Source organism: Corvus cornix, chromosome 9 (assembly GCF_000738735.6).
Source record: "Corvus cornix cornix isolate S_Up_H32 chromosome 9, ASM73873v5, whole genome shotgun sequence".
Classification (NCBI taxonomy): Eukaryota; Metazoa; Chordata; class Aves; order Passeriformes; family Corvidae; genus Corvus; species Corvus cornix.
The window spans coordinates 9,502,678-9,523,567 of record NC_046339.1 but is presented as its reverse complement, the minus strand read 5'-3'; the positions used below and the strand labels follow the sequence as shown (position 1 = coordinate 9,523,567).

At 54.6% G+C, this 20,890-nt stretch overlaps 1 protein-coding gene across 1 annotated transcript; it reads right to left on the bottom strand.

Moving 5' to 3' along the window:
• Nucleotides 1-1,382: 1,382 nt before the first annotated feature.
• On the bottom strand, nt 1,383-18,301 carry LOC109144341 (translation initiation factor IF-2-like). The gene is made up of 4 exons (XM_039557051.1): nt 18,282-18,301; nt 14,055-14,178; nt 4,576-5,426; nt 1,383-3,620 (listed from the first exon to the last, which is right to left on the bottom strand). Exons 1-4 carry the CDS (start codon nt 18,299-18,301, stop codon nt 3,377-3,379), a joined length of 1,239 nt encoding a protein of 412 aa, XP_039412985.1. The 3' UTR covers nt 1,383-3,376.
• Between the last annotated feature and the right edge of the window lie 2,589 nt (nt 18,302-20,890).

Below are 20,890 nucleotides of genomic sequence, written 5' to 3'. Positions count from 1 at the left end.
AGTAGGGAAGGGCGGAGGGATGGCTGGCTCGTGCTGGGTGGCTGCTGTGGGCAGCACACATGTCAGCCGTGCTGCAGAGCAGTGTGGCACCTGCCTGCACTGTGGAGAGGCGTGTTTGGGGGAGCCATCTCCCTGTGCCTGGCAGCCCTTGCTTGCCCAGGAGTGGGGGGCACAGCCCCAGAGGAGTCACATCCCAGGAAGGGGAGCTTGACCCCCATCGAGTGCCTCTGTGCCCCTCCAGAGCACTGCCTCCATCCTGGGGACAGAAAGGGACACTTGTCCCAAGCCGTGTCCAGAAGTCACACCTTCACCAAACAGTGAAGGTGCTTTGAGCCCCCAGACTCATCATTGCCATAGAGTCTGGGAGGGTTTTGTCCTTGGCCTGTTCAACCTAAAGCTCTTCCCAAAGTGTATTTTAATAATTAAACTACATTTTAGACTGAACAAAGTGAAGGAAGAGTGTCCCACAGGGCATTGTGAGTTACCCACTCATTGTCCCCAGCCCATGGGCAGCTCCAGTGCTGCCCCAAGGTCTCCAGTACAGGCTGGAGCCCCCATCCCCCCAGGCACCCCACTGCTGAGAGAGCATGGAAACACAGCGATAACACCAAGGCCAGAGGGGATGTTTCTGGAAAACTGTGTCGGATAAGTCACTGCAACCCCTGTGTTCTCTACCTGAATACTGACGGGTGGATTCTGCGGGGGGTTTTGGGCAGTTGTGGCTTTTTTGGAGGGAAAATAGAGTGGGGGAGCTGTGGGATGAGCACATTTGATGGCAGCTTGCTGCCTCTGGGTTGGTGGGATTTGGCTCCTCTGGGGTGTGTGGAGTACAGGCTGTAGCTGACAGGAGTTCAGTGGCCAGCCTGTGGCGTAGGCACAGCACTCAGAGCCCCGCAGCTGTGGAATGAGTCTGTCAGGGCTCATCCCAGGTGAGGGGGCTGGCAGTCCTGCTGTGGGTCCCCAGGGAGCTCCCACAGCAGCACAGCTCAGGTGTGAACCCAGATCAAAGCCCTTCCTGCAGGTGGGCTGTGCTGGGTGCGCCACGTGTGGCTTTTCCGCTGTCTAATAAGGAGTTGAGCTGTGGAGCAGCCCGCCTCTGTGCTAGAGGAAGGGAAGTCCTCTCTCTCCCTCCCCCAGCTGCACATTTTTTGCCAGCCCCGTTGACCTCAGCATGTTTGCAGGTTGCTGCCTCTCTGTCCACAGGGATGGAAATGTAGTCAGTTTATTAGAAGGGCGCCAGCCACACAAACACGTGTGTGTGTGTTTGTGTGCATGTTTGTGTGTGTATATATAGGCAAAGCGTGACGGTGTGACCTTTGTTTCCTTAGGAAGCCACGCTGAAAGGCAAAGCCAGGAGGGGAGGAAGCAAACAGGCAGGAAGAGGCGATGCAGTAGGTGTATTTTCAGCTGTGCTCTGTCTCCCCACAGTGCGGGAAGGCAGCTGGGAAGGAGGGCACAGGGACAAATGGTGGCAGCAGGAGCCAGAGCCCAGAGAGCAGCACAGGGGATCAGCCTGTGCACCGTACTGGAGGAGCAAAACCAATCACCGTGTCCCACTGGAGCAACGTTTTGCCAGTCTGTGTCATGGGCACCTGGCCTCTGTCACCCAAAGGTGCTTTCAGGATCATTACGGGGCATTTTTCCTGCAGAGAACAACCTGGGGGCTGTGCACATCCCATCCTGCTGGGATTCTGATCTTCCTGGCACAAAGGGCATTTACTCCCTGGTGCTTCGCTTGTGCCAGAGGAAATCTGCCTGCCGGGGCACTTGCAGCAGGCACTGAGGCAGAGTGTGTAGTGATGGGGGCCTTCAGCTGCTATGACTAATTTTCATCCCCATGCCAGGCCAGGCTCTGGCCAGGCTTTTCCCCTTCCACCATAGCAGAGGCTGCTCTGAGGACTGGGCTCTGCTCCTCTGTGTTAGGCAAGTGACATCCCACTCACCTGTGGCTTGGTCTGCAGGAAGGAGGGATGCTACCAAGCTGGCTACACTGCTGTGCTTGGTGGTGGCTGTCACTGAGAGCAGGGCCATCGTGTCCCTCCTGTGGAGCGAGGAAATGGCAGAAGCCTGGGTGTGCTCTGCCACAGGTGCTGGCCTCTCTTGCCCACACATACACGTTCCTCCTTTGTAGCAGGCAAGGCCTTTTGTATCTGACAGGAGGCTGCTGTCTCCAGCCTGGCCACTGGCATGTGAAATCACAGGGTCCACAGCACCTGATTCCCAGGGGACAGCCACTGCCCGTGCCCATCACTTGGGTCACCAGAGTGCAAAGAGCAGGGCAGAGTGTCTCAGTGCTCCTGTGATGGTACCTGGGGATGTGCGGGGCTGTGGTGTTTCTCTGGCACACCTGGGCAGGGAAGGACATCATTCCCTGCTGCTGCCAAGAGGGCTGTGACAAAGGACACTGTGCAAGAGGACTCTCCTGGGACAGAGCAGAGGCAACCAGCCCCTGGCCTCCTGGGGGATGGCAGTGTCCCCAAACCCACTGCTAACCCCCCATACCCCAGGCATGTGCCAAGAGGAAGACACCAGGATGATTTTCAGGAGACCATACCAGGGCCACATTCTTAGACATTTCATGCTTGCAGCCACAGTGCCACTTTTCCAGGGCAAAGGGGAGTCCCCTCCATCCAGGCCCTGTAGCAGTCCCTCTGTCCCTGGAGGCTGTTATGAAGCCATACATGGAAGAACCCTGGGAACAGAGATTGAGCTGAGAACAGCCAGAACTGGTCCTTTCCCAAAACTGCACATACTCTGTCCCACCACCATCCCGCCCCATTCACCACCACATATTGCTCCCACCCCCTTCCCAGAACAGCTGTAGGTGCTGGCTGTGGTGCCAGAGGTTGCAGAGCCAGTGTGGAGACCACGAGGCTGTGCCGTTCCTGAGGGGCAAGCCTGGGAGCAGAGGGACACTCAGTGCCCAGCCCTGCCCACACACGGGGACAAGGACCAGCCGGTGCCCAGGTGCCAGAGCAATGCCATGCTGGAAGGATGCCGGCCAAGGCTCTCATCATGCACCACCACAGCCAGGGAAGTCAGCCCTGGTGACTCAGAGGAGAGAGGAGAAATTCAGACTTCTCTGCCCTCCGACTGGCTTCCTGTCTCCTCTAAATTTGCATAACAGCCCCTCAGCTGTTCCCTGGGGCCAAGGGGACCCCTGTAGCAGCCAGGCCCCCTGTGGCAGCCGCGAGTTCCTGCGGTCAGCCCCAGCTCTCGCTCTTGCTCATGCAAACAACTGCACCAACGGCTCCCTCCCTGCACGTGGGGGCTGGCGAGCGCCCGCCCTTGGTCCGCAGCCAGGGCTCGTCCCCATCGCAAGTGCCGCGGGGACTGCAAGCCCAGCCGGAGTGCCTTGCGCTGCGCGGCTGCTCAGTCATGCTCCAGGCTGCAGTCGGGGCAGTTGCAGCCCTCTAACAACAGGGGTGAGGAACGGTGTCTCCGTGGGTGGCTGTGACCGATGTCTCTTCCATATTCTGCTCACGCAAGGCTGGTGGCTTTGGCACAGAAGCGCCACGCTGGCATCCAAGTTCACCAACGGTTCGCTGGGTGACTTCCCACGGTGCAAAGGTCGAGGCTCCTCGTGCTTCCCAGTCACGCCTGATGCTTCCCCAGCACTGCTGCGAACCCACCGGGAGCAAAGAGCACGCCCAGGTGGGATAGCTAACCACCACATACCTGAGCCCTCTCCCGTCTCCCCGCTCCAGGCTGAGCCACCAGTGTATCCCCTCCCAGCCCAGCCCAGGGGCCAGGGAGTCAGGGACAAGGAGGGAAAATGACAGCCCAGATCCAGTGCCTGTGGTGCTGTTGGCCGGCTCCAACCGTCACTGCTCAGCCCAGGAGGGAACCTTTCTGCTTCCAAGGTCACGGCACAGCTTTGGGACTGCAGCAGAGCTTTGCCCGAAATGCAGAAGTGGGGCAGGGCTGAGCTGGGGGCTGGAGGGATGCAGGCAGGTCCCACCGCAGCAGGGCTGGCTGGGGACAGAGCAGGGCTGCAGCTGCTGCCTGGGGCCACTGCTTGTGGTACTACTTGGTAACAGGGCAGCTGCAGGGACATCCCAGGCCAGTCCCCCTAAAGCTGGTAGCTGAGCTGTAGGACTGTTTAGGGCCAAATTTCAAAGGGTTTGGGAGAGGTCTGCCCGTAGGCACCGGGAAGAGAGTCTGGAGATGCCCATAGAGCAGCCAGTGCGTGGCAGCAGCAGCCCGTAGTGCTGATCCCACCCCTCGAGAGACCGTACAATAACAGACTCCACGGAGCCGCTCTGTGCTCACCCCACCCTCAGCAGCGGTGACACCGAGCTGTCCCCAACGAGCCCCGGCTTATCCACCAGTGGGCAGCACCCCGGCTCCAGCAGCCCTGTCACCTCAGCCTGCTCTAGTGCCACCAGCACAACACCTTCAGCCCCACCATCCCAAACCAGCGGATGCGAGGGAGGGAAGAAGGAAGGCGGTATAGAAAAAAAAAAAAAGTGAAAAAAAAATAAAAGCCGACCAGCCCAGACCCGGCAAAACGGCGAGCGGGGCAAGCGGGGCTGACACACGTTTATTGGGGTGCAGGAGGAGAGGATGAAATACCTGCGGAGGGGGATGCTCGGGTCCCGGGGCTGCCGGTGCAGCGTGGTCCGGGGCTCCTCCCGCCGGCGGCGGCGGCTGCCGGTGGCACGGCACGGTACATCCCGGTACGGCACATCCCGGTACGGCACATCCCGGTACGGCACATCCCGGTCCGGCCCCGGCGGCTGCCGGTGCGAGGCTCCGCCGGGCTCCGACGCACAAAGGGCTCCGCTTTTAAAGCCGCTGCCGGAGCCCCCATCCCCGGAGGGCCCGGATTGGCGGGGCGGGCAGCGCTGCGGGGGGAGCCGCGCCGCGGGGGGAGCAGAATTAAACAAAAAAAAAGAAGGAAGAAAAGAAAAGCAAACACTGGAGGGGAAAGTGCAATCCAGCCGCAAATATCGGAAAAAACAGCCCCGGGGATGCCCCGGGCACGGCCCCGCCGGCCCCTCCCGTCTGTGGGGCTGGGGGGGCTCAGAGGGGTCCCGGGTGCTGCGCGGAGGGGCCGGGCGGGAAAGGCTGGAAACCGCAAACCTCCTGTGGAAAAAACTTGTTAATTCCGGGCCTGGCGAGACGGGGTGGGCGGGTGTTTCACTCGTGTTGTGGGCGACTCCCGGCTCCAACCCATTGCCGGTGCCCGGCCCCTCTCCAGCCGCCGGCCTTGGCCTCGGGGCTGCCCCGGCCCCCCCGGTTCTATCCCGTGGTTGCAGCTGGTTTGGGTTTGGTTGGGGTTTTTTTTCGGGGGGAGGGTATGTTGTCCGGGGAGCTGTGTTTTTCCAGCTCGTCGGCAGGGGGTATGCTTGTACCGAATAATCCAGCTCTTTTGTCCGGGATGCTGGCCCCCATCCCCGTCCCCGTCGCCGTCCCGGTTGGGGCTGCAGACAGGCAGGGGCCCCGCGTGCTGCCAGACCCCGAGGCCAGCGGAGAACCTGCCCTTGTCGACACCAGCCCTGGCACGGTGGAGAGAGCTGCGGGTGGGTGCACTCCACGGGGTGATGGATGAGAGAACGCCTCTCTTCACCCTGTCCCACCCGTTGGAAGGTGTTTCCAGCCCCACCAGAGCTGCTGTAAAGGGCACTGGCAGGAGGGGGAACTTCTGGGACTCAGTGGCTCTGATGGAGTGTTTAGGGTGGCAGGACAGCCCTGGTGTCCTGCTCTATAGGCCAGGGATGCTCTATAGTGGTGTGTCACACCTTTTTCAGTAGCTGCATGTTAGGGTTATCTTGCCTTCACAGGTTCTGGGCATGTGATTGACCCAGCTACAGAGAGGAAAACTTTGCTAAATCCCACCCTGATGGGAAAAATTTCCAGCCTCATCATGCTTCAGCCGTGGCACTTTGTTGTCCCAGTCTTGAGTCCGAAGCGTTCCTGACCAGTTTTCTTTTAATAATTTCTGGGGTTTGCATGTGAAGCATCACCCCTCGGTCCTGGGTACACCTTCTGTCAGGAGCAAAGCTACAGGGGTAGAACAGCAAGCAGTGTCCATATGCAGCTGGGAGTTGTGCAGGTATACATGCAGGGCAGGGCAGCTCCAAGGCCCTGCTCAGAGAGGATGGATGCTCTGGGGATGGCTGCATGAAGGGGAGGACTCAGTGGGGAAGTGAGGGGTCCTGGTACAGGCAGGAGAGCGAGTGCCTCTGGGAACACCAATCCAAATCCCCTCGTTTGCTGTGAATTTCTGCTTGCACTGGGCTTTGTTCACAGGGCAGGGGGCAAGTGCCTCACCAGGGCCCCCAGCCCATCCTCTTTGCTCCACTGCCAAGCTCCAGGCCCTGGGCAACAACATGTCAGGACAGAGAGCCATGAGCAGTTCAGTAATGACCTCCCTTGTTGTTAATTGGAAAGCCAAATTAACTCGGTGACTCCACTCTCAATGCCGTGCTGTGTGGCTGCCGTCTCATGTCCTCAGGAAGAATTTCCCCTGACAATACCAATGGATATGGAGTTGGATGCTGTGGCCTCTTCCCCTCTCTACACATCTTCTGTTGGAATCATCTGACTCTGCCTGGGCAGCTGGTATCATCTGGTGGGGGGGAGGGGAAACTGAGGCACGGAAGTCAGTCTGGCACCTGTGTCAAGACTGCTCACCTACCAAAAAAAAGTTCTAGTTCAAAGCCAGGATCCAGGAGGCCTCAGCACTGCTCTTGCCCTCCAACCCCTGTACTGATTTCCAAAGGGCTCATCCGCACACTGTGAGTGACCCACACCAAGGGCAAGCTGGCTCCTGAGGCTGTTGACAGAGGGGCAGACCCAGTTGTGGTGAGTCCACCTTGAAGATCAGTGGGTATATAGAAAAAAAATAAGGCTACATCACACACAGGCTGCATCCAGGCTTGGTTTCTTTGATTTATCTTTTCTTTTCTTAGAGGGAACCTGACCTGACTCTGGATTTCTGCTGTTCCTTTGCAGATAGGTAAAACCATAGAGGGATTGTGATCAGGCTGGCTTTGGAATTAACACCAGAGCTGAACAGTCTAGGTTAGCAGTGCTCGGGGCTCCTCGACAGACAGTGCTAATGATGACACAGCATTGTGCTCACGACTCGTTAAAACCCAGACTTTAACGAGATCACCGTGTATTTAAACCCACGCAGCCCTATCACAGTGCCCATGTGTGGAACCAGACCTGCTCAGAAGTGCATCTGAGAACTCCTCGTGGCTACACAGGTCTCCAGGCTGCCAGCACTGGCACAAGTGGGACAAGGCACGGTGGGTACTGGGTGTTTGAAGGGTTCTGGGCTCTGCTTGGGTAGGGATGCAGGCAGGGAAGGATGGCACGTTGCTTTGGGATGCCCTGTCCACCCCCATGGCTCACCTTACTGCTTAAACCTTCCCAAAGCTGTTGGAAGTCGCTGCTCAGCTCAGGCCGTGCACATTAAGTTCTCCTTATCCATGCATGGCCCAAAATGGGCTGGATCCTGAAGCCATCCATATGCCACCAAATCCAGCTGCCTTTTCTCTCTTGGAATCTCTTTTATCCCCAGGCAACGGGGATAAAACAAACACAAATATTGAGCAGGGGAAGTTTGGCTGCTCAAACTTTTTGCCTGGAGCTGGCTGGAGCATCCTGGCAAAGTAAACGCTCCCACTAGTGTTTGTTCCAGTTTTCCTCTGAAGCCCCCTTTTTTATTAAACAGGGTCCTGGCGAGTTTGCTTCACCGCCCATCAGAGCAGCCCTGCGGGGCCAGGCTGGCTGTGGGAGGGAGATGTGGAGCCAGAAATGCCTGACCCCACCCCAGCCCTTATTTCTTCTTTCAGCGAGAAGTGTAACAGCATCACGATCCTTGGTGGCATTGAGGGACTATTTGTCATTGGGAGAAATGCACTGGCAGGCAGCAGGAAGAGAGCCAAAGGCTGCAGCAAAGCATGAGGCAGGCATAGCTCCAGCATCCCAGCACCACGTGCTGCCAGTGCTGGGGATCCTGCCTTTGCTGCCCTCATGGGCTTGGGCATGTGTCGGGCGAGGCTCTGCCTGCACGCAGTGCCATACACGCACGTGCCCCGCCTCCATTGGGACACCACGGGTGAATCCGGCAGTCTGGCTGCTTGTCCTCAGCTGAGAGGGGGAACTAAACCAGAGCTGTTGGACCATGGGAATGCAGTGATGCAGCAAGGAGCTGGGGCTGGCATCATGTTTGAGACAGGCTTCTCTGTAGTACCAGCTCAGCTCTTCCTCTGCCTGCAGCGATGCCTTCCCAGGGACCGCAGCTTCGCAGATGTTGCACTGATGGAGTGAGATTCCTCCTCTTCAACACACTGCAGCCAGGTGCTTGTTCAGGCAGCCCTGGCTTGCAATAAATTTGAAGCAGGGATTCAAAGCTGAAATAGCTCTTCTGAAATCCTCCCTAAACAATGGGAGAAAGAGTCAGGTCTGATCAGGGATTTTCAGTCAGACCCTGGACTCCACCAACTCCACCCACTGTTCTGAGGGATTACAAGGCTGAGGCAGCCAGGAAATCAGCTTCAAGATGGTCTTTCATGTCCCATGCACTCCTGGGACTGGGTTCAAGAAGCCATGACAAAAATTCAATAGGAAGGGGCTGGTTTGAAGTTTGGGGTGGGAGATAAGCAAGAGCTGGAGCCCAGGAGGGAGCCTGGCCACAAGCCCTGGTCCTGCCCATCCCTAGTGCAGCCCCTCTGGGATAAGCTCTCTTCTCTGCTCTTAGCCTGACAGCTGTCTTGCAGATCACTTAGCAACAAGCATGTGTGAAGCATTTGTCACATTGCAGGTGTGCATCCCAGTCTGGACACAAGGTCCAGTCACTGCTCCTGCTTGTTCCCTGGCATCGCTCTCCTCCTGTTGTTTTTGAAGCAGTGTGGATGAGGCCACTCACCAGCCTCTCTGTAATGTGTACACGTGTTCCTGTGCCTTCAGCAGCTCCTCCTGGGCTTTCCTCCTGCTCCACTTAATTAGGCACCGAGGGAGAGGGACAGTAACCAACAATTAGGTGAGCTGGAGAAGTGCCCTGGTTTTCTGGCCTCGCTGCTCTGAGCACCTTGCGAACTACTTTCCCCCGAGACAGAAGGAGAGAGAGGGAGCCAAAGAAAGACGGAGCAAAGCAGCATCAGCTGGGAAGAGCAGGCAGTGGGTTAAATTGTGCAGGCATGATGGGATGAGGCAGGAGAGTCCCTGGGAAGGAGTGAGGCAATGGGTTTTGATCCTGGCTCTGAATCAGTGGGGTTATAGGATCGTCATTGGACATCTGGATGGAGGAATGTCCTCATGCAACATTTATTACACGGGAAGTGCTCAGGAGTGACAGGTCAGTGTGGCTGCCCAAACTTGGCCCTGTGGTCCCTTGTCACTGGCATGGTCAGCTTATGTGGCTGTGATGTCCCGAGAACTGGCTCTCACCCCTGGAGCTTGTGAGGTTTGTCCATTCATAACTGTTCTGTGATCACAGTGGCATCCCTGGGGAGGGATTACATCCTCTGCCGACTGTGTGCCTGGCCCAGTTGGAAACAGTTCCGAGCAGCCTCTCCTTCTCTTTCTGTTGCCAATTTGAGGCCTTGGAGCTAATCTCCAGTGTCGCCAAGAGATCAGGTCTTGGCCCTGCTGGTAATGGTGTGATCCCAAAACATTCCAGGAACAGAGAATTTGAGATGCTGAGCCAGATGCTGACCTGGAGAAGATAAAAGGGGATGGGGAATCTGACTGCATCCAGGTGAGTCTGCAATTCAGTGCAGGCTGTGTGGGTGATAATCAGAGGTGACACTGCCCCAAAGCAACCTGGAAATGCAATGGGAACCAGATAAAGTGCAGCAGTCTAAGGCTTGGGAGCATCCAGCTGCTCTCCTCGCTGGCTGGGAGCTACCCAAGAGGTGCTGCAGGAGCCCCACAAACGGGCTGCTGCAGGAGAGGAGATGGGTGCTTGGAGCCCTGGTACCCACACCCCACTGGAAGTCTAAGTGATCAGAGACTTTCTTGGTCCTGGTCTCTCTGAAAGGTTCAATGTTGGCCTTGCCAAGGCCAGAGCTGTCTCTACATCTTACCAAGAAATTCCTGCCAAGACATTATTTGGCCAACGTCCTGGAGGCAGGATAAATCAGTCTGGATTTGCAAACCCCAGGCAAGTGGCTGTGTGTGTGCTCAGACACACCCCCAAGAGCAGCCGTTCCTTATCTGCATCCGCCTCTGCCAATCCCCCTTTGCTCAAGGTTGTCTCAGCCCTTACTCCTGCTCCTGGCTCAGCTCCCTTAGCTTCAAATTCCATTAGGCTTCCATGGCGTCCTCTCAAGGCAAGGGGCTTTCAAGAAGGGTTGTGCCCCATTTCCACTCAACTGGGGAGCTCTGGCAAGTGACAGAGCATCCAAGGAGTGCATGCAATAAAAATCACTCATTCGTCTCCATGGCAAATGGCCTGGCAGTGGCAAGAAACTGCTCTCCCATCCACAAAGCACATGCAGCTCCTCATGGGCTGACTCTGCCTTCTCTTTCTCCTAAACTGGTTGTGCATCCCCAGGTCCATATTCCCTCCAGCTGAGGTCACTGGATATGAAACTCTCATCCCTGCTGCTGTGGAGGGGAGAGTTACCGATTGCTGCTGCTGAGCTCTGCCTTGCAGGGAAACCCCTGGTAGGGTGGAAGATCCTGTACCTGCCAAATTTTTTCCCTGGAAATGTGATATGAAATGATCCACGGAACTGGTCCTGTGCTTGGCTGTCACTGCTGGCGCCTCTGACTCCACTCATCCACTGGGCTGAGTCCCAACTGTCCGTGCATGATGCCACCAGCAAATGAGTGACAAGGGGCGCAGGTCCAGCCGTGCAGAATGAGAGAGGCGCTGGGGGAAGGCTGGAGGAGAGGAGTCTGTCCGGGTGAGCTGCATCGATCGCCTGTTATCTGATACATTATTCATAACCAACCTGGGCTGCAGCTCAGGAGAAAGTGGTGAGCACGCACTTCTCCTTGGGAAATATGCCTGTGAGAGATGAAGAGCCCTCAGCTCCAGCTCATCAAATACCCTGCTAGGCAGTCGCAACATACCTCCTTTTGCTTTTCATGCCCACATCCACCGGTGCTCGTGGCACCAAAGACTGGCCAGTGAGTCTCAGCACCCACTGTCACATCATACCAGGGAGTGTTTCTATCCAGGATTGCTCTCTCTAAGGGCAGAGCATCTTCTCTTTGCTGGGACACCCCAGTCCTTGTCACAAACATATGTGACTCCACCTTGACCAGCAAGTGAAGGATGTTCCGCTTCCCAGCCTGGACATGAGCACAGCACTGAGCAGCAAGGGATGTGGGGCCCATCATACTTCCCCAGGGTGAGGTAATGGTGACAGAGAGGAAGGCAGAGGCACACAATGAGGACGTGGCTTCACGTCGGGTGTCATTCAGTGTAGGAGTCCCAGCCTGGATGGATGCAGTCCCAGGGCTGACCGCATCTGGAAGACTTTGGAGAGGATACTAAGGAAGGGACCTTCCTCCCAAAATGTCCAAGCAACCAATGCACCTGGAAAACCCATTCCTGGCCAGCTGGGGTTCCTCTGAGAACTTGGTCCTGTTCCAGTGGGGTGCAACATTCACATGGACTTCAGCCCAGCTGTCCAGGTCAGGGCGGTGAGGCACAGTGGTGTGACAGCAGCATCACCCGTGGGACCTGCTCCCCACCATTGCAGGATTCCCTTGGGAAGCAAGGCAGTTGCGTGTTCCATGGGACAATCCACTCGCTGTGGCACTTGGCATGATGCCACCACACTGCGGAGGGACTGTGGCTGGGAAGAGACGCTGGGCTGGGGTGTGTCAGGCTGGAAGTGCTTTGGCATTTGGGCTAGGGAGGGGTTCTAATGGGGAAAAAGGAGGTTGTGAGGCACTGAGGACAGCCACACTCTACATTTTGAGAGGGGCCCTTAGAGATGCCTGGTTCCAGGTTTTACACCCCTCTGCCCACAGCAGCAGGCCCATGAGGTGGAGTGGGCTCACAGCCACCCATCCAGCCCCACAAGCATCCTCTGTGGTGCTGCTTCTCTCCCTGAACCCATTTCTTCCCCTCCCCTGCATCCGGGGATGCGCTGCCTTGCCTCTCTGGAGGCTGCAAATAAACCAGCCAGGCCTGGGACACCAGCTTTCTCCCTGGAAATATCACTGCTGTAATTCCCAGCAGATCCAAGGTCGGTTCCATATGGCTGTGGGCTCCCCGCTGCCCGGCTCGCAGCCTGCCCAGCCCGGCTGCCTTGCCGCTTCTCCCTGGTGCAATATGGCGCCTCAAAGCCCAGCGCCAGCACTCAGGGATTAGCTCTCTTTTTTCTCTTGTTGTTATTGCTTTATTAGCTAAACCTAACGAGGCAGCATTTGTGCTGGCCCTTGAGGGCAGGTGGCCAGGATTTATGACTGCAGTGCTGCTGGGTGACCTGGAGTAGAAACGGGCATTCAGTGCCGGGGAAAAGAGACCAGCACCCGCATCCCTGGGGATGCCGGGAGGACCAGGACAGCTGCGCTGCCCAGTGATTTTTGCCGTGTTTGCACCGAGGGAGAGCTCCCGCGGTCCAGGGGCATTCGCTGGCATCGCTCACGCCGGAGCTGGCAAGGACGCTGTGCCATGCTGAGAGAGCACCCGCATTGCGAGAGTCACAGCTGGCACGGGCACGGCGTGGCTCTGAAGGGGCATTTCACTGCTCAGACGGCCGCTGCGCATGAAAAGGGCATTGTAGGGGACCGTGTGTGGCTGGGGAGCAGCTGGCGTTGGCAAAGCATCGCCGCATCTTAAAGGGACACAAAGACCACTGCCTCCTTCCCCAAAGGGCATTTTGAAGCTGGTTTGGGGGATGGGGGAAAGGGCAAGAGATTGCTGGGGGGGGGGGTGGGGGGGGGCAGGGGCAGTGGACATCACTTTGGGGCTGTGAGCACAAAGGGGACAGATACACAAGTCCCGTCTGTGATTTGGGGCAGATGGGTCCGTGCTCCAAGCACCCAGTGTGTGGCATGAACACTTCCCACCAGGTGCCCTGGGGTGCTGCACCCCGAGAGTGGTGACCCCAGATCTGCCCAGATGGTGAGGACTTACTAAAAACCCCTTCACTCCCCTTCTTCTAAGCCAGCCACAGGGAGCCCCTGGCCATGGTCCCTTGCAGAATCAGGGCATCTGCCCCCACAGCTGCCCCCATCCATGCTGTGCCCGTGCTGTGAACACCCCCCCGCATGCCCTGCCCAGGGGTGCAGCATTCCCCCGTACCTGTCTGCCTAGGCCTGGTTCACACCAAGGGATCACAGAAGTTTCGTCCTGAAACTGGTTTTTGAACGGGCTCGGCTCACCCAGCGTGAAGAGCAGGACGGGCAACGCTTTATTTCAGGCGGCGGCATAAATCAGCCCATGGCTGGTGTCGGGCTCTGCCAGACGTTCCCCTGGGGAAGTGGAGGCAGCCGCAGGGGATGTTTCTCCAAGCCCGAGTTTGCAGCTTGGGGCCTGGTACAATTCCACGGCCACGTTTGGGTTCAAAAAAGGGACCAGGGACACACAAGGGACATGCAGGGCCCTCCGGCAGCAGAGAGCAGCTAGCTGGATGCTGTGATGGCTCAGCTCACCGCTGCCAGCTTTGCTGGAGCCAGTTTGCCAAAACAGGGTGCATAAAGCGGCTTGGAAATGCTTGGAAGGAGGCACGACTTCCTCTGAGAAAGGACCAGAATGAGACAGGGACTGCAGGAGAGTCAGGAGGCAGCGGGGTGCAAGGGAAGGAGCCACAAAGACAAAAAGCACTTGGAAAAGTCCTCAGCAGCCAAACCCACGAGCCCAGACATGCCGCAAAGCACCTCTCACTTGGGAGCCACTGCTTGAAAAGAGCCTTTGAGGAAAAGCTGGGGAGCACAAACACGTTTCTCCTCCTTCCCCTGGAGGGAAAGCTCCTGCTCCACAGCAGGGTGCTGCACCCTACATGGAGGAGGACAGTAGTTGGGGGGCTTGTCACAGCATCCTCGGTTGGGAATGGGGGGCTGGGCGTGAGCATGAGAAGTGGGATCCAGACTTTCCAAGCAGAGGGAAGGGGGGATTCTGCCTTGCTGCCTACCCTGCTGTCGTAGCGGGGCTGCCGGAAGCGGGGCGAGAGGCTCGGGGTGGCCGCCTCGCCCCCTCCCCGCCCGCCCGCTCCCGGCAGTGCCGCTCTCTCGCGGCAGAGGGCGCCCCGCTCCACGCTTGCGAGCGGCGGCACGGGGCGGGAGGGGGGACACAGGGGGACACAGGGGGACACAGGGGACAGGGGATCCGGTTCCCAAAGCCCAGAGAAAACCTCACTGCCTCCCGAAACAGGAACCCTGCCACTGCTCCACCAAGTGTGAGGCGGTTTGCATCCCTGCTTCCCTGCATCTCTGCTTCCCTGCATCCTTGCATCCCTGCCCCGTGAAGAGTGAGGTGGCTGGCAGCTTGCATCCTTGCTTCCCTGCATCCCTGCCCCATGAAGGACAAGGTAGTTTGCAGCTGGCATTCCTGCCCTTGGCAGGTCCTGCCCCTGCCACTCCAGCCTTCATATTTCCTAAGGACCTTCCAGAGCTGGAGGAGGCTCAGAGTGGCGCTTCAAGGATGTTCTGTGGAGGGAACAGCTGTGATGTCCACATGGATGAAGAGACACCAAGGGGAGATGATAGAGGTTAAACTACTATCCCAAGTGTCGGGGAAAAGGTGAGGAAGGGTGACAGTTCCTGCTGCCTCCAACAGAAAAGCCATTGGGGCAGCAAATGAAGACTGAAGGTGGAGAAGCGAAATGGGCGGTGTAGGTCACTCAAGGACTCCCTGAAGGACTCCCCACTGCAGGAAGAAAAATCCATGGAAGTCTGTTAGATACAAAAGCTCAGACATCTCTGTGCTGACAGTGGTCAGAGGTGAGAGGACCATGGTCCATCCTGTGGTTCCTGCTCCTGCACTGCTCCCTGCACATATGAGAGACATCCAGGCAGGCTACCATGGGGTAGTGGTGGAGACAGACCTCTGGGCTGTCCTTCTTTACCTCTCTTCCCTTCTTGCTCAGTCCGGAGTAAGAAAAATTAAAAGCGAACATGATTTTCTGTTTTGTTTTTCTTTTTGTTCCTAAAAGAGAGCAGTTGCTCCTACCCGGGAATACCTGTCCCATCTGGCTTCCGAGTTGCTCATTTTCATTGCATGAGCAAAGGACCAAGAAATAGACCATAAAAATAACTGCCTACAGCTGAACCTCTCTGGGAAGCTGGGATACACAAAGGAGGTGGATTTAGGGGAAGCTGGTGACATAGGATCTAGGCTATAAACCACCTCCTTCTGCTGCAGGGACCGAGGCTGCGTTCGTGCAGAGGAATGATCAGTGCTGTAATTCAGATGCTCCTGCAATTGTAGAGTGTGTCAGCTGGGAAGTCCCCAAAGCTCGTCGCCAGATTAAGAATTAGCTGCAGATTGTAGTGAGATGGATTGGTGTCATGGCATGGTACCCTCCAGCAGTCCCTCAGAGCTGCTCCTGGTGCTTTCTGATGCCATCGATCCCTGCTGCCTACGGGAAGGAGACACTGGGGAAGGAACCAAAACAAGCAGATGAGGAGCTGGCCCTGTGCCCCCAGCCTCTGTCCTGATCCCAATGGTCTGAGCCCTGAGCTGATTACCAGCAGCTTGATCTCTCCTCTAATGCCACAGCCTGGTGCCCATGCAGGGCTGCCCGGGGGCAGCTGGTACACCTGGCTGCCAGCTTCTATGGATGCAGTTGTTTCCAGCCTGGCTTTGCTGGCTCTGCATTGTGTTTCTCACCTTCCCCAGCAAAGAAGTGCACAGGACAGGGAGAGAGAAAGCTTCATGCTAAGCCACCCTCCCCTGCCAGCCGGTGTGCCCAGGCAGCCTGGCAAGCCTTTGGCTGGCAGCCTGAAGGACAGGAGTTACCAGCATTGCTCAGGAGTGAGAAAGGTCTCCTGGGGACAGCACTGGGGTGACAGAGGACACCATGGGAAAAGCCACTTTGCAGAAGGCAGAGCTGGAGGACAAGGGCTGGTGTCACAGAAAGAGAGTGGCACACTTGAATGCAGGTTGTGTGTCCCCTCCAAATGAGAGCCCTCTCAGCTCTGTGATCCCCTTCATCCTCCTGTCCCTCTCCCAGGGCTGGGACACAGAAAAGATCTTTTGCATTTTTCCTTGCACTACTGCTGGCAGAAAATTTTTCTGTACTGGAAACTTTGCAAAAGTCCTTGGGGACACACTGGAGGGAGTAGGGAGGGCTGTTTGACCCCAAAGCAGAAGGATCCCAAAGAAGGACAAGCAGAGTATCCCATATGTAGGCTCTGGAGCCCCGAACTACCATCTCTGTTTGCAGAAGACAACCCTCAGCCCTGGGCTGCCAGCATTTCCTGACAAGCCAAGGCACACCAAGTGTAGCCAGGCTGGGATCTAAGTCACAAGGGCTTCCCAACTGCCTGCACACAAGGGAAGAGTGGAGGATGCTGCTCTGCTCCTCTGTGCTCCCCTGGTCTCCCTGAGCTGCCAGGAGATACTCTGGGCTTTTCCTCTCCCTAGTCTTTATCCCCCCAGCTGATTGCCTGTAGCTCCAGGGGAGAGCCCATCACCTTGGCCTCTTGGCTGCAGGGTTGTGAGGTTCCCACACATCCTTTGCCAGCTGAGTGATTTCTCCTGGAAATAACACCTTTTTCTTGACCCTTTTCTTGTCCCACAGTCTGGCCAGGTGGGTGTTAAACACCACACACACTTCATGCTCCCTGTGCCATAAGGTGCCCAGGGTGTCTGGTCCAGCACTGAGACACCCCGGGGACCTCATGGATTTGAGACCCTCTGGGCACTCAGACAAATGGTGTCACAGGCACTTGGAGAAGAAAGATTACAGAAGGAGAATTAAAGTTTGGGGCTGAGAGTTAAAAACTAAACAGAGTTACTTAAATAGCCCAGGAGCTATAGGACATGCTGTGGTTTCTCCTGAAGGAAAGGATGTAGTTGTGAGGCCAGGTGGAATTTTGAAGTCATCTGATAAGTCTTTGTTGATGCTAACACATAGCAGAATGGTGAACAACCTACTGGATTGTTCAGAGAAATTACACCAGGGTGAAGACCATTCTGAAGATCTGGCACATCCACTAGTTAAAAAAACAAAGGATGAAGGTTGCTGAAACTGTAGGTAATAATCTCACATGAAAGGAACCACACAGGACACAAAATAACATGACTTTGGACCTCGTTATGACAGATACAGATGAATTAATTGCTGGGCTGAAAGGCAGTGGTTGTCCTGATTGGTTGACCTGATTCTGCTTGTTCTGGGGGGAAAAAAAGCTGTTCTGTCTCATTTAAATGTGCTGATCCATAGGGTTAATTTTTCCAAAGATGAAAGTAGAAGAGGAATTCAGATTGGGAGGAATAATTTAGGAAAAATGTGAGAAAATATTGTGAGCTCTTCAGAAAGAGTTTTTCATAGGTGGCAGGTCACGGTGCAAACAGAGAGGAAATGGGTTTGGCTACAAGCCCATTGTGATTCAGTGGCAAATTGGAAACCAAAGAGCTACAGATGACAACTGGAAGGGAAGGAGGACACAAAAAATCAGTCAATAAAATAGAAACTCAAGATATTGATTACAAATGCTAAAAAAAAGCAAGTAAATAAACCTATACTGGGCAGGAGGGAGGACAACAAGAGAAGTGCAGGTAGATGGAGAAGAAAATAAGTGACAGCATTGATACAGTCTCCACCTAACATCATGGAGATGGTAAAACTGACAGTCTAAAAGCTTTTGTGCTCAGTAAGTAATTCCAGGAGGGGATATACTTGTATCAGATGAGATACCATACAGACCACTGGAATCTTCGACAGATATTAGAGCACATACAGGAGTAAACTCACAAGCCCAGAAGAGTCCTTTGAGAGCTGGCAGAGGTGTCCTGCCCTACTAATCCTTATTTGCAAGAAGATCAGAGAAATGCTAATGTTTTACCAGAATTTCTAAAAAAGGCAAATGAGATCACTGGATAAATCAGACCTGTTAACCTGGCATCATGCAAAAGAGTGGAAGAGAATCTGAGCATTAACCAACATGGAGCTAACAAAGTAGAAATAATGAATTGCCCGTTTTTTGTGGCAATGATGTTTGGGTTTGGTGCGTGAAGGTCACTGCATGACCACAACATTGTTATTGTGAACATTTTGCCTGAGAACACTGAGATACAATAGGATAAAGTATTTCCTACAGGAGTTAGCTGCAGGTGAGCCTCAGGAATAGATGACCTCTGTTGATACGTGGGAATCTTCCCCCCAGAAAGGTGGATGCTCCTGAACCCTTCTCACGGCTGATAATGCTGGCGCATGGCGGAAGGACGGGTAATGAGATAAGGACATCACAGTCCTGCTCACTGGTTTGTTACTTTGGTGAACTCAACCTATTCAAACAAAATATCTTAGCAAATCAAATGCAAGGAGGAAGGAGCAAATTGTGGACTTCAGTTACTGAGTGGGAGGATGGAAATGGTCAGAGCAAACAACTCAACCAGAGCTCCCACTGTGATACGGGAGTACAAGGAGTAGCACAGGTTTTGCATATTTAAATGGAGAGTAATGACATGGCTGATGCAAGTCCTGCCTATGATTCTCAGTTCAATTCAGTTTTGTTTTGTTTTGTCTTGTTTTGTTTTTAATCGAGATGAAACATGGGAGAAGAGGCAGAAAAGAATCACTGCAAGGAAGCCCGAGCATGGGAGAGAACGAGAGCACACATGCCTGGTCTGGTTATCTAAATGAAACAGAGATTAAGAGGTGTATGAGTGCTTTCCTAAGGCCACGGGAAATCTAATTTCAGTTGTAGACAACACCGAACATTTACAGAGAAACCAACAAGAAAAACTCCTCAGCCTGCTGATGACATGAGGGGCGCGTTCTAACAAAGTTAAACCTCCAGCCTTTTCTCATCATATTCCCAATCTCTCTGGCTTGGCAGAGGAAGGATCCACCACAGGTGTCAGAGACCTCACCCTGGGAAACAAAACCCTCAGACACGCCCTTCAATCCCCTACAGCAATCCAAACGTACATATTCATCTCAACATACTCCAAGCAGGTATCCCACAGCACATACCTGGCATACCTAGCTCTGCTGGCTAACTTAACACTCATATCAGTTCCGCATTAGTCGAAGCATTAGAGCCACTTAGCGTACTGTTATTGGTGCTTGATCTCACAAGTGTCTTAAGGAAGTTGGTGTTCATACAGCCTGACTTTGTTAACATCTTAGGAGAATTGGCAATGCTAAAATATCCTTATTGCTCCTTCTACACCCATTTTAATCTAGCACCTTTACACATTGAGAGATTTATCATTTTATTGCTCCATTAACAAAACTGTCCACCATCGTCTTCATCTGAGGTCCTATGACCCTTTTCTCTATGCTGACAAAATCCTTAACTAGGAGTTAAAGGTTTTTAAATTAAAACTCTCTCAGGAGCCTAATTACCACCATTTCAATGCTAAATGCTTTAATACAGGCAACAAACCAAAGGCCAAATTCCAAAGCCAGGGTAAACCCACATGAGAAATGATCAGGCTTCCTCCACAAGAAGCATGATTAATCACCAGAACCAACCAGCTAATGAGAGAGTCTATGGGTTTATCTTCAGATCAAGACTTGGTTCCCTCTCGGAAGAGGTGTTTGCTTTGGCATCCATTGTAGCAGTAAGTGGGCAAAATACAATGGCTTGTGGTGTAAAGGAAGCCACATGGGAGGGGTGGCCATTTTTTCTGGTCTGATCCTCCCAAATGCACTGCACCTCCACCTGCTTCACCAAGAGCTGGAGGTGAGCAAATTGGCTCCCTGAAATCAAGGTTGGGGAGACAGCTCATCCAGCCTGCCCTCCTCTCTGCCTTCAAGGGATCCCTTGTTATGCAGTGTAAAGCAGTGAAGGGCAGAGAGCCAAAGTGTGGCTAACCCCAGCCCAGAGTCACTAAAGGCCTGGGAGCCTCTCTGATACATAAATCTTTGACACGTGTCTGGAACTGTCACCAACCCAAAAGACCAAACAGGGCCTTCCTTGGAGGTCACAACTTGGGGAACTTGTTCCCAATCAAAATCCTCACCCCCAGCCTGAGGCTGATCATGGTGCTTGAGGGAAGTCCCATTAGATCAGTGCTGTTCTGGTGCCTTATGGCAGCTATGCCAGCATAGTCCTCTCAGAAGCGACCCAAGAGGTTGTCTTGAGATATCTTATTAACTGAGAGGTGCCTCTGGACACAGAGCACCTCCTTTTCCTTGTTACTTGGTGGAAGGTCGCTAACCCAATGGGATGGGTGAAAGGTGGGAGGACGAACTGTACACTGAAGGTGGTTCTCCCTCCTGCTTGACGATAGTGGGCATCCCAGTAATGGATGGGTATTTTAGGGGTGGCAAAATCTCACCTTCTGTTATTACCTTGATGCATCCCTCACAAAGCTTTGGTCCAGCTGGCAGACTCCATCTTGCCCTTCCGGACATGGCCACATCTCAGGCATGTCCTCCCTTTCCCACCACCATTTCTGGCTGCCCCAGCAACACAGTACCCTGGGCAAGAGGACTTTTGCTCTGAGGAGACAGCAGTGAGCATACAGTTTTGCCACATTTATCTCCAGCAGCCCATGCCAAGCATGTCCTATGCTCCCCATACCAGCATCTCTGAGCAGGAGGCCATAGGGCTGATGAGGGTTAATGCTTTGCCCTTGAGGCTGTTCTGGAAATGATTGTTGAATCTTTGAAATGGATGCAAGCCCTTGACTTTCAAAAGGATGGACTTTTGATACCTTTACGGAGGTGAGTTCAAGCTCTCTTTGTCTTTGGGTGCTCCATGGTGTGAGGCTGTGGTAGAGCCTGAAAGCCAAAGTTAGGACCATTATTTGTTCCTTTGACCCAGAACATTTGAGGGCAACCATAATGCC

Excerpts from the sequence above, each read along its gene's own strand:
- LOC109144341 (XM_039557051.1), bottom strand. The coding sequence starts at position 18,301 with ATGCGCCAGCATTATCAGCC. Across the intron at positions 14,179-18,281 it reads ATGCGCCAGCATTATCAGCC|CGTGGAGCGGGGCGCCCTCT; the intron begins GTGAGAAGGGTT and ends GCCGCTCGCAAG. Across the intron at positions 3,621-4,575 it reads CCGAGCATCCCCCTCCGCAG|CAGTGCTGGGGAAGCATCAG; the intron begins GTATTTCATCCT and ends GTGGGTTCGCAG.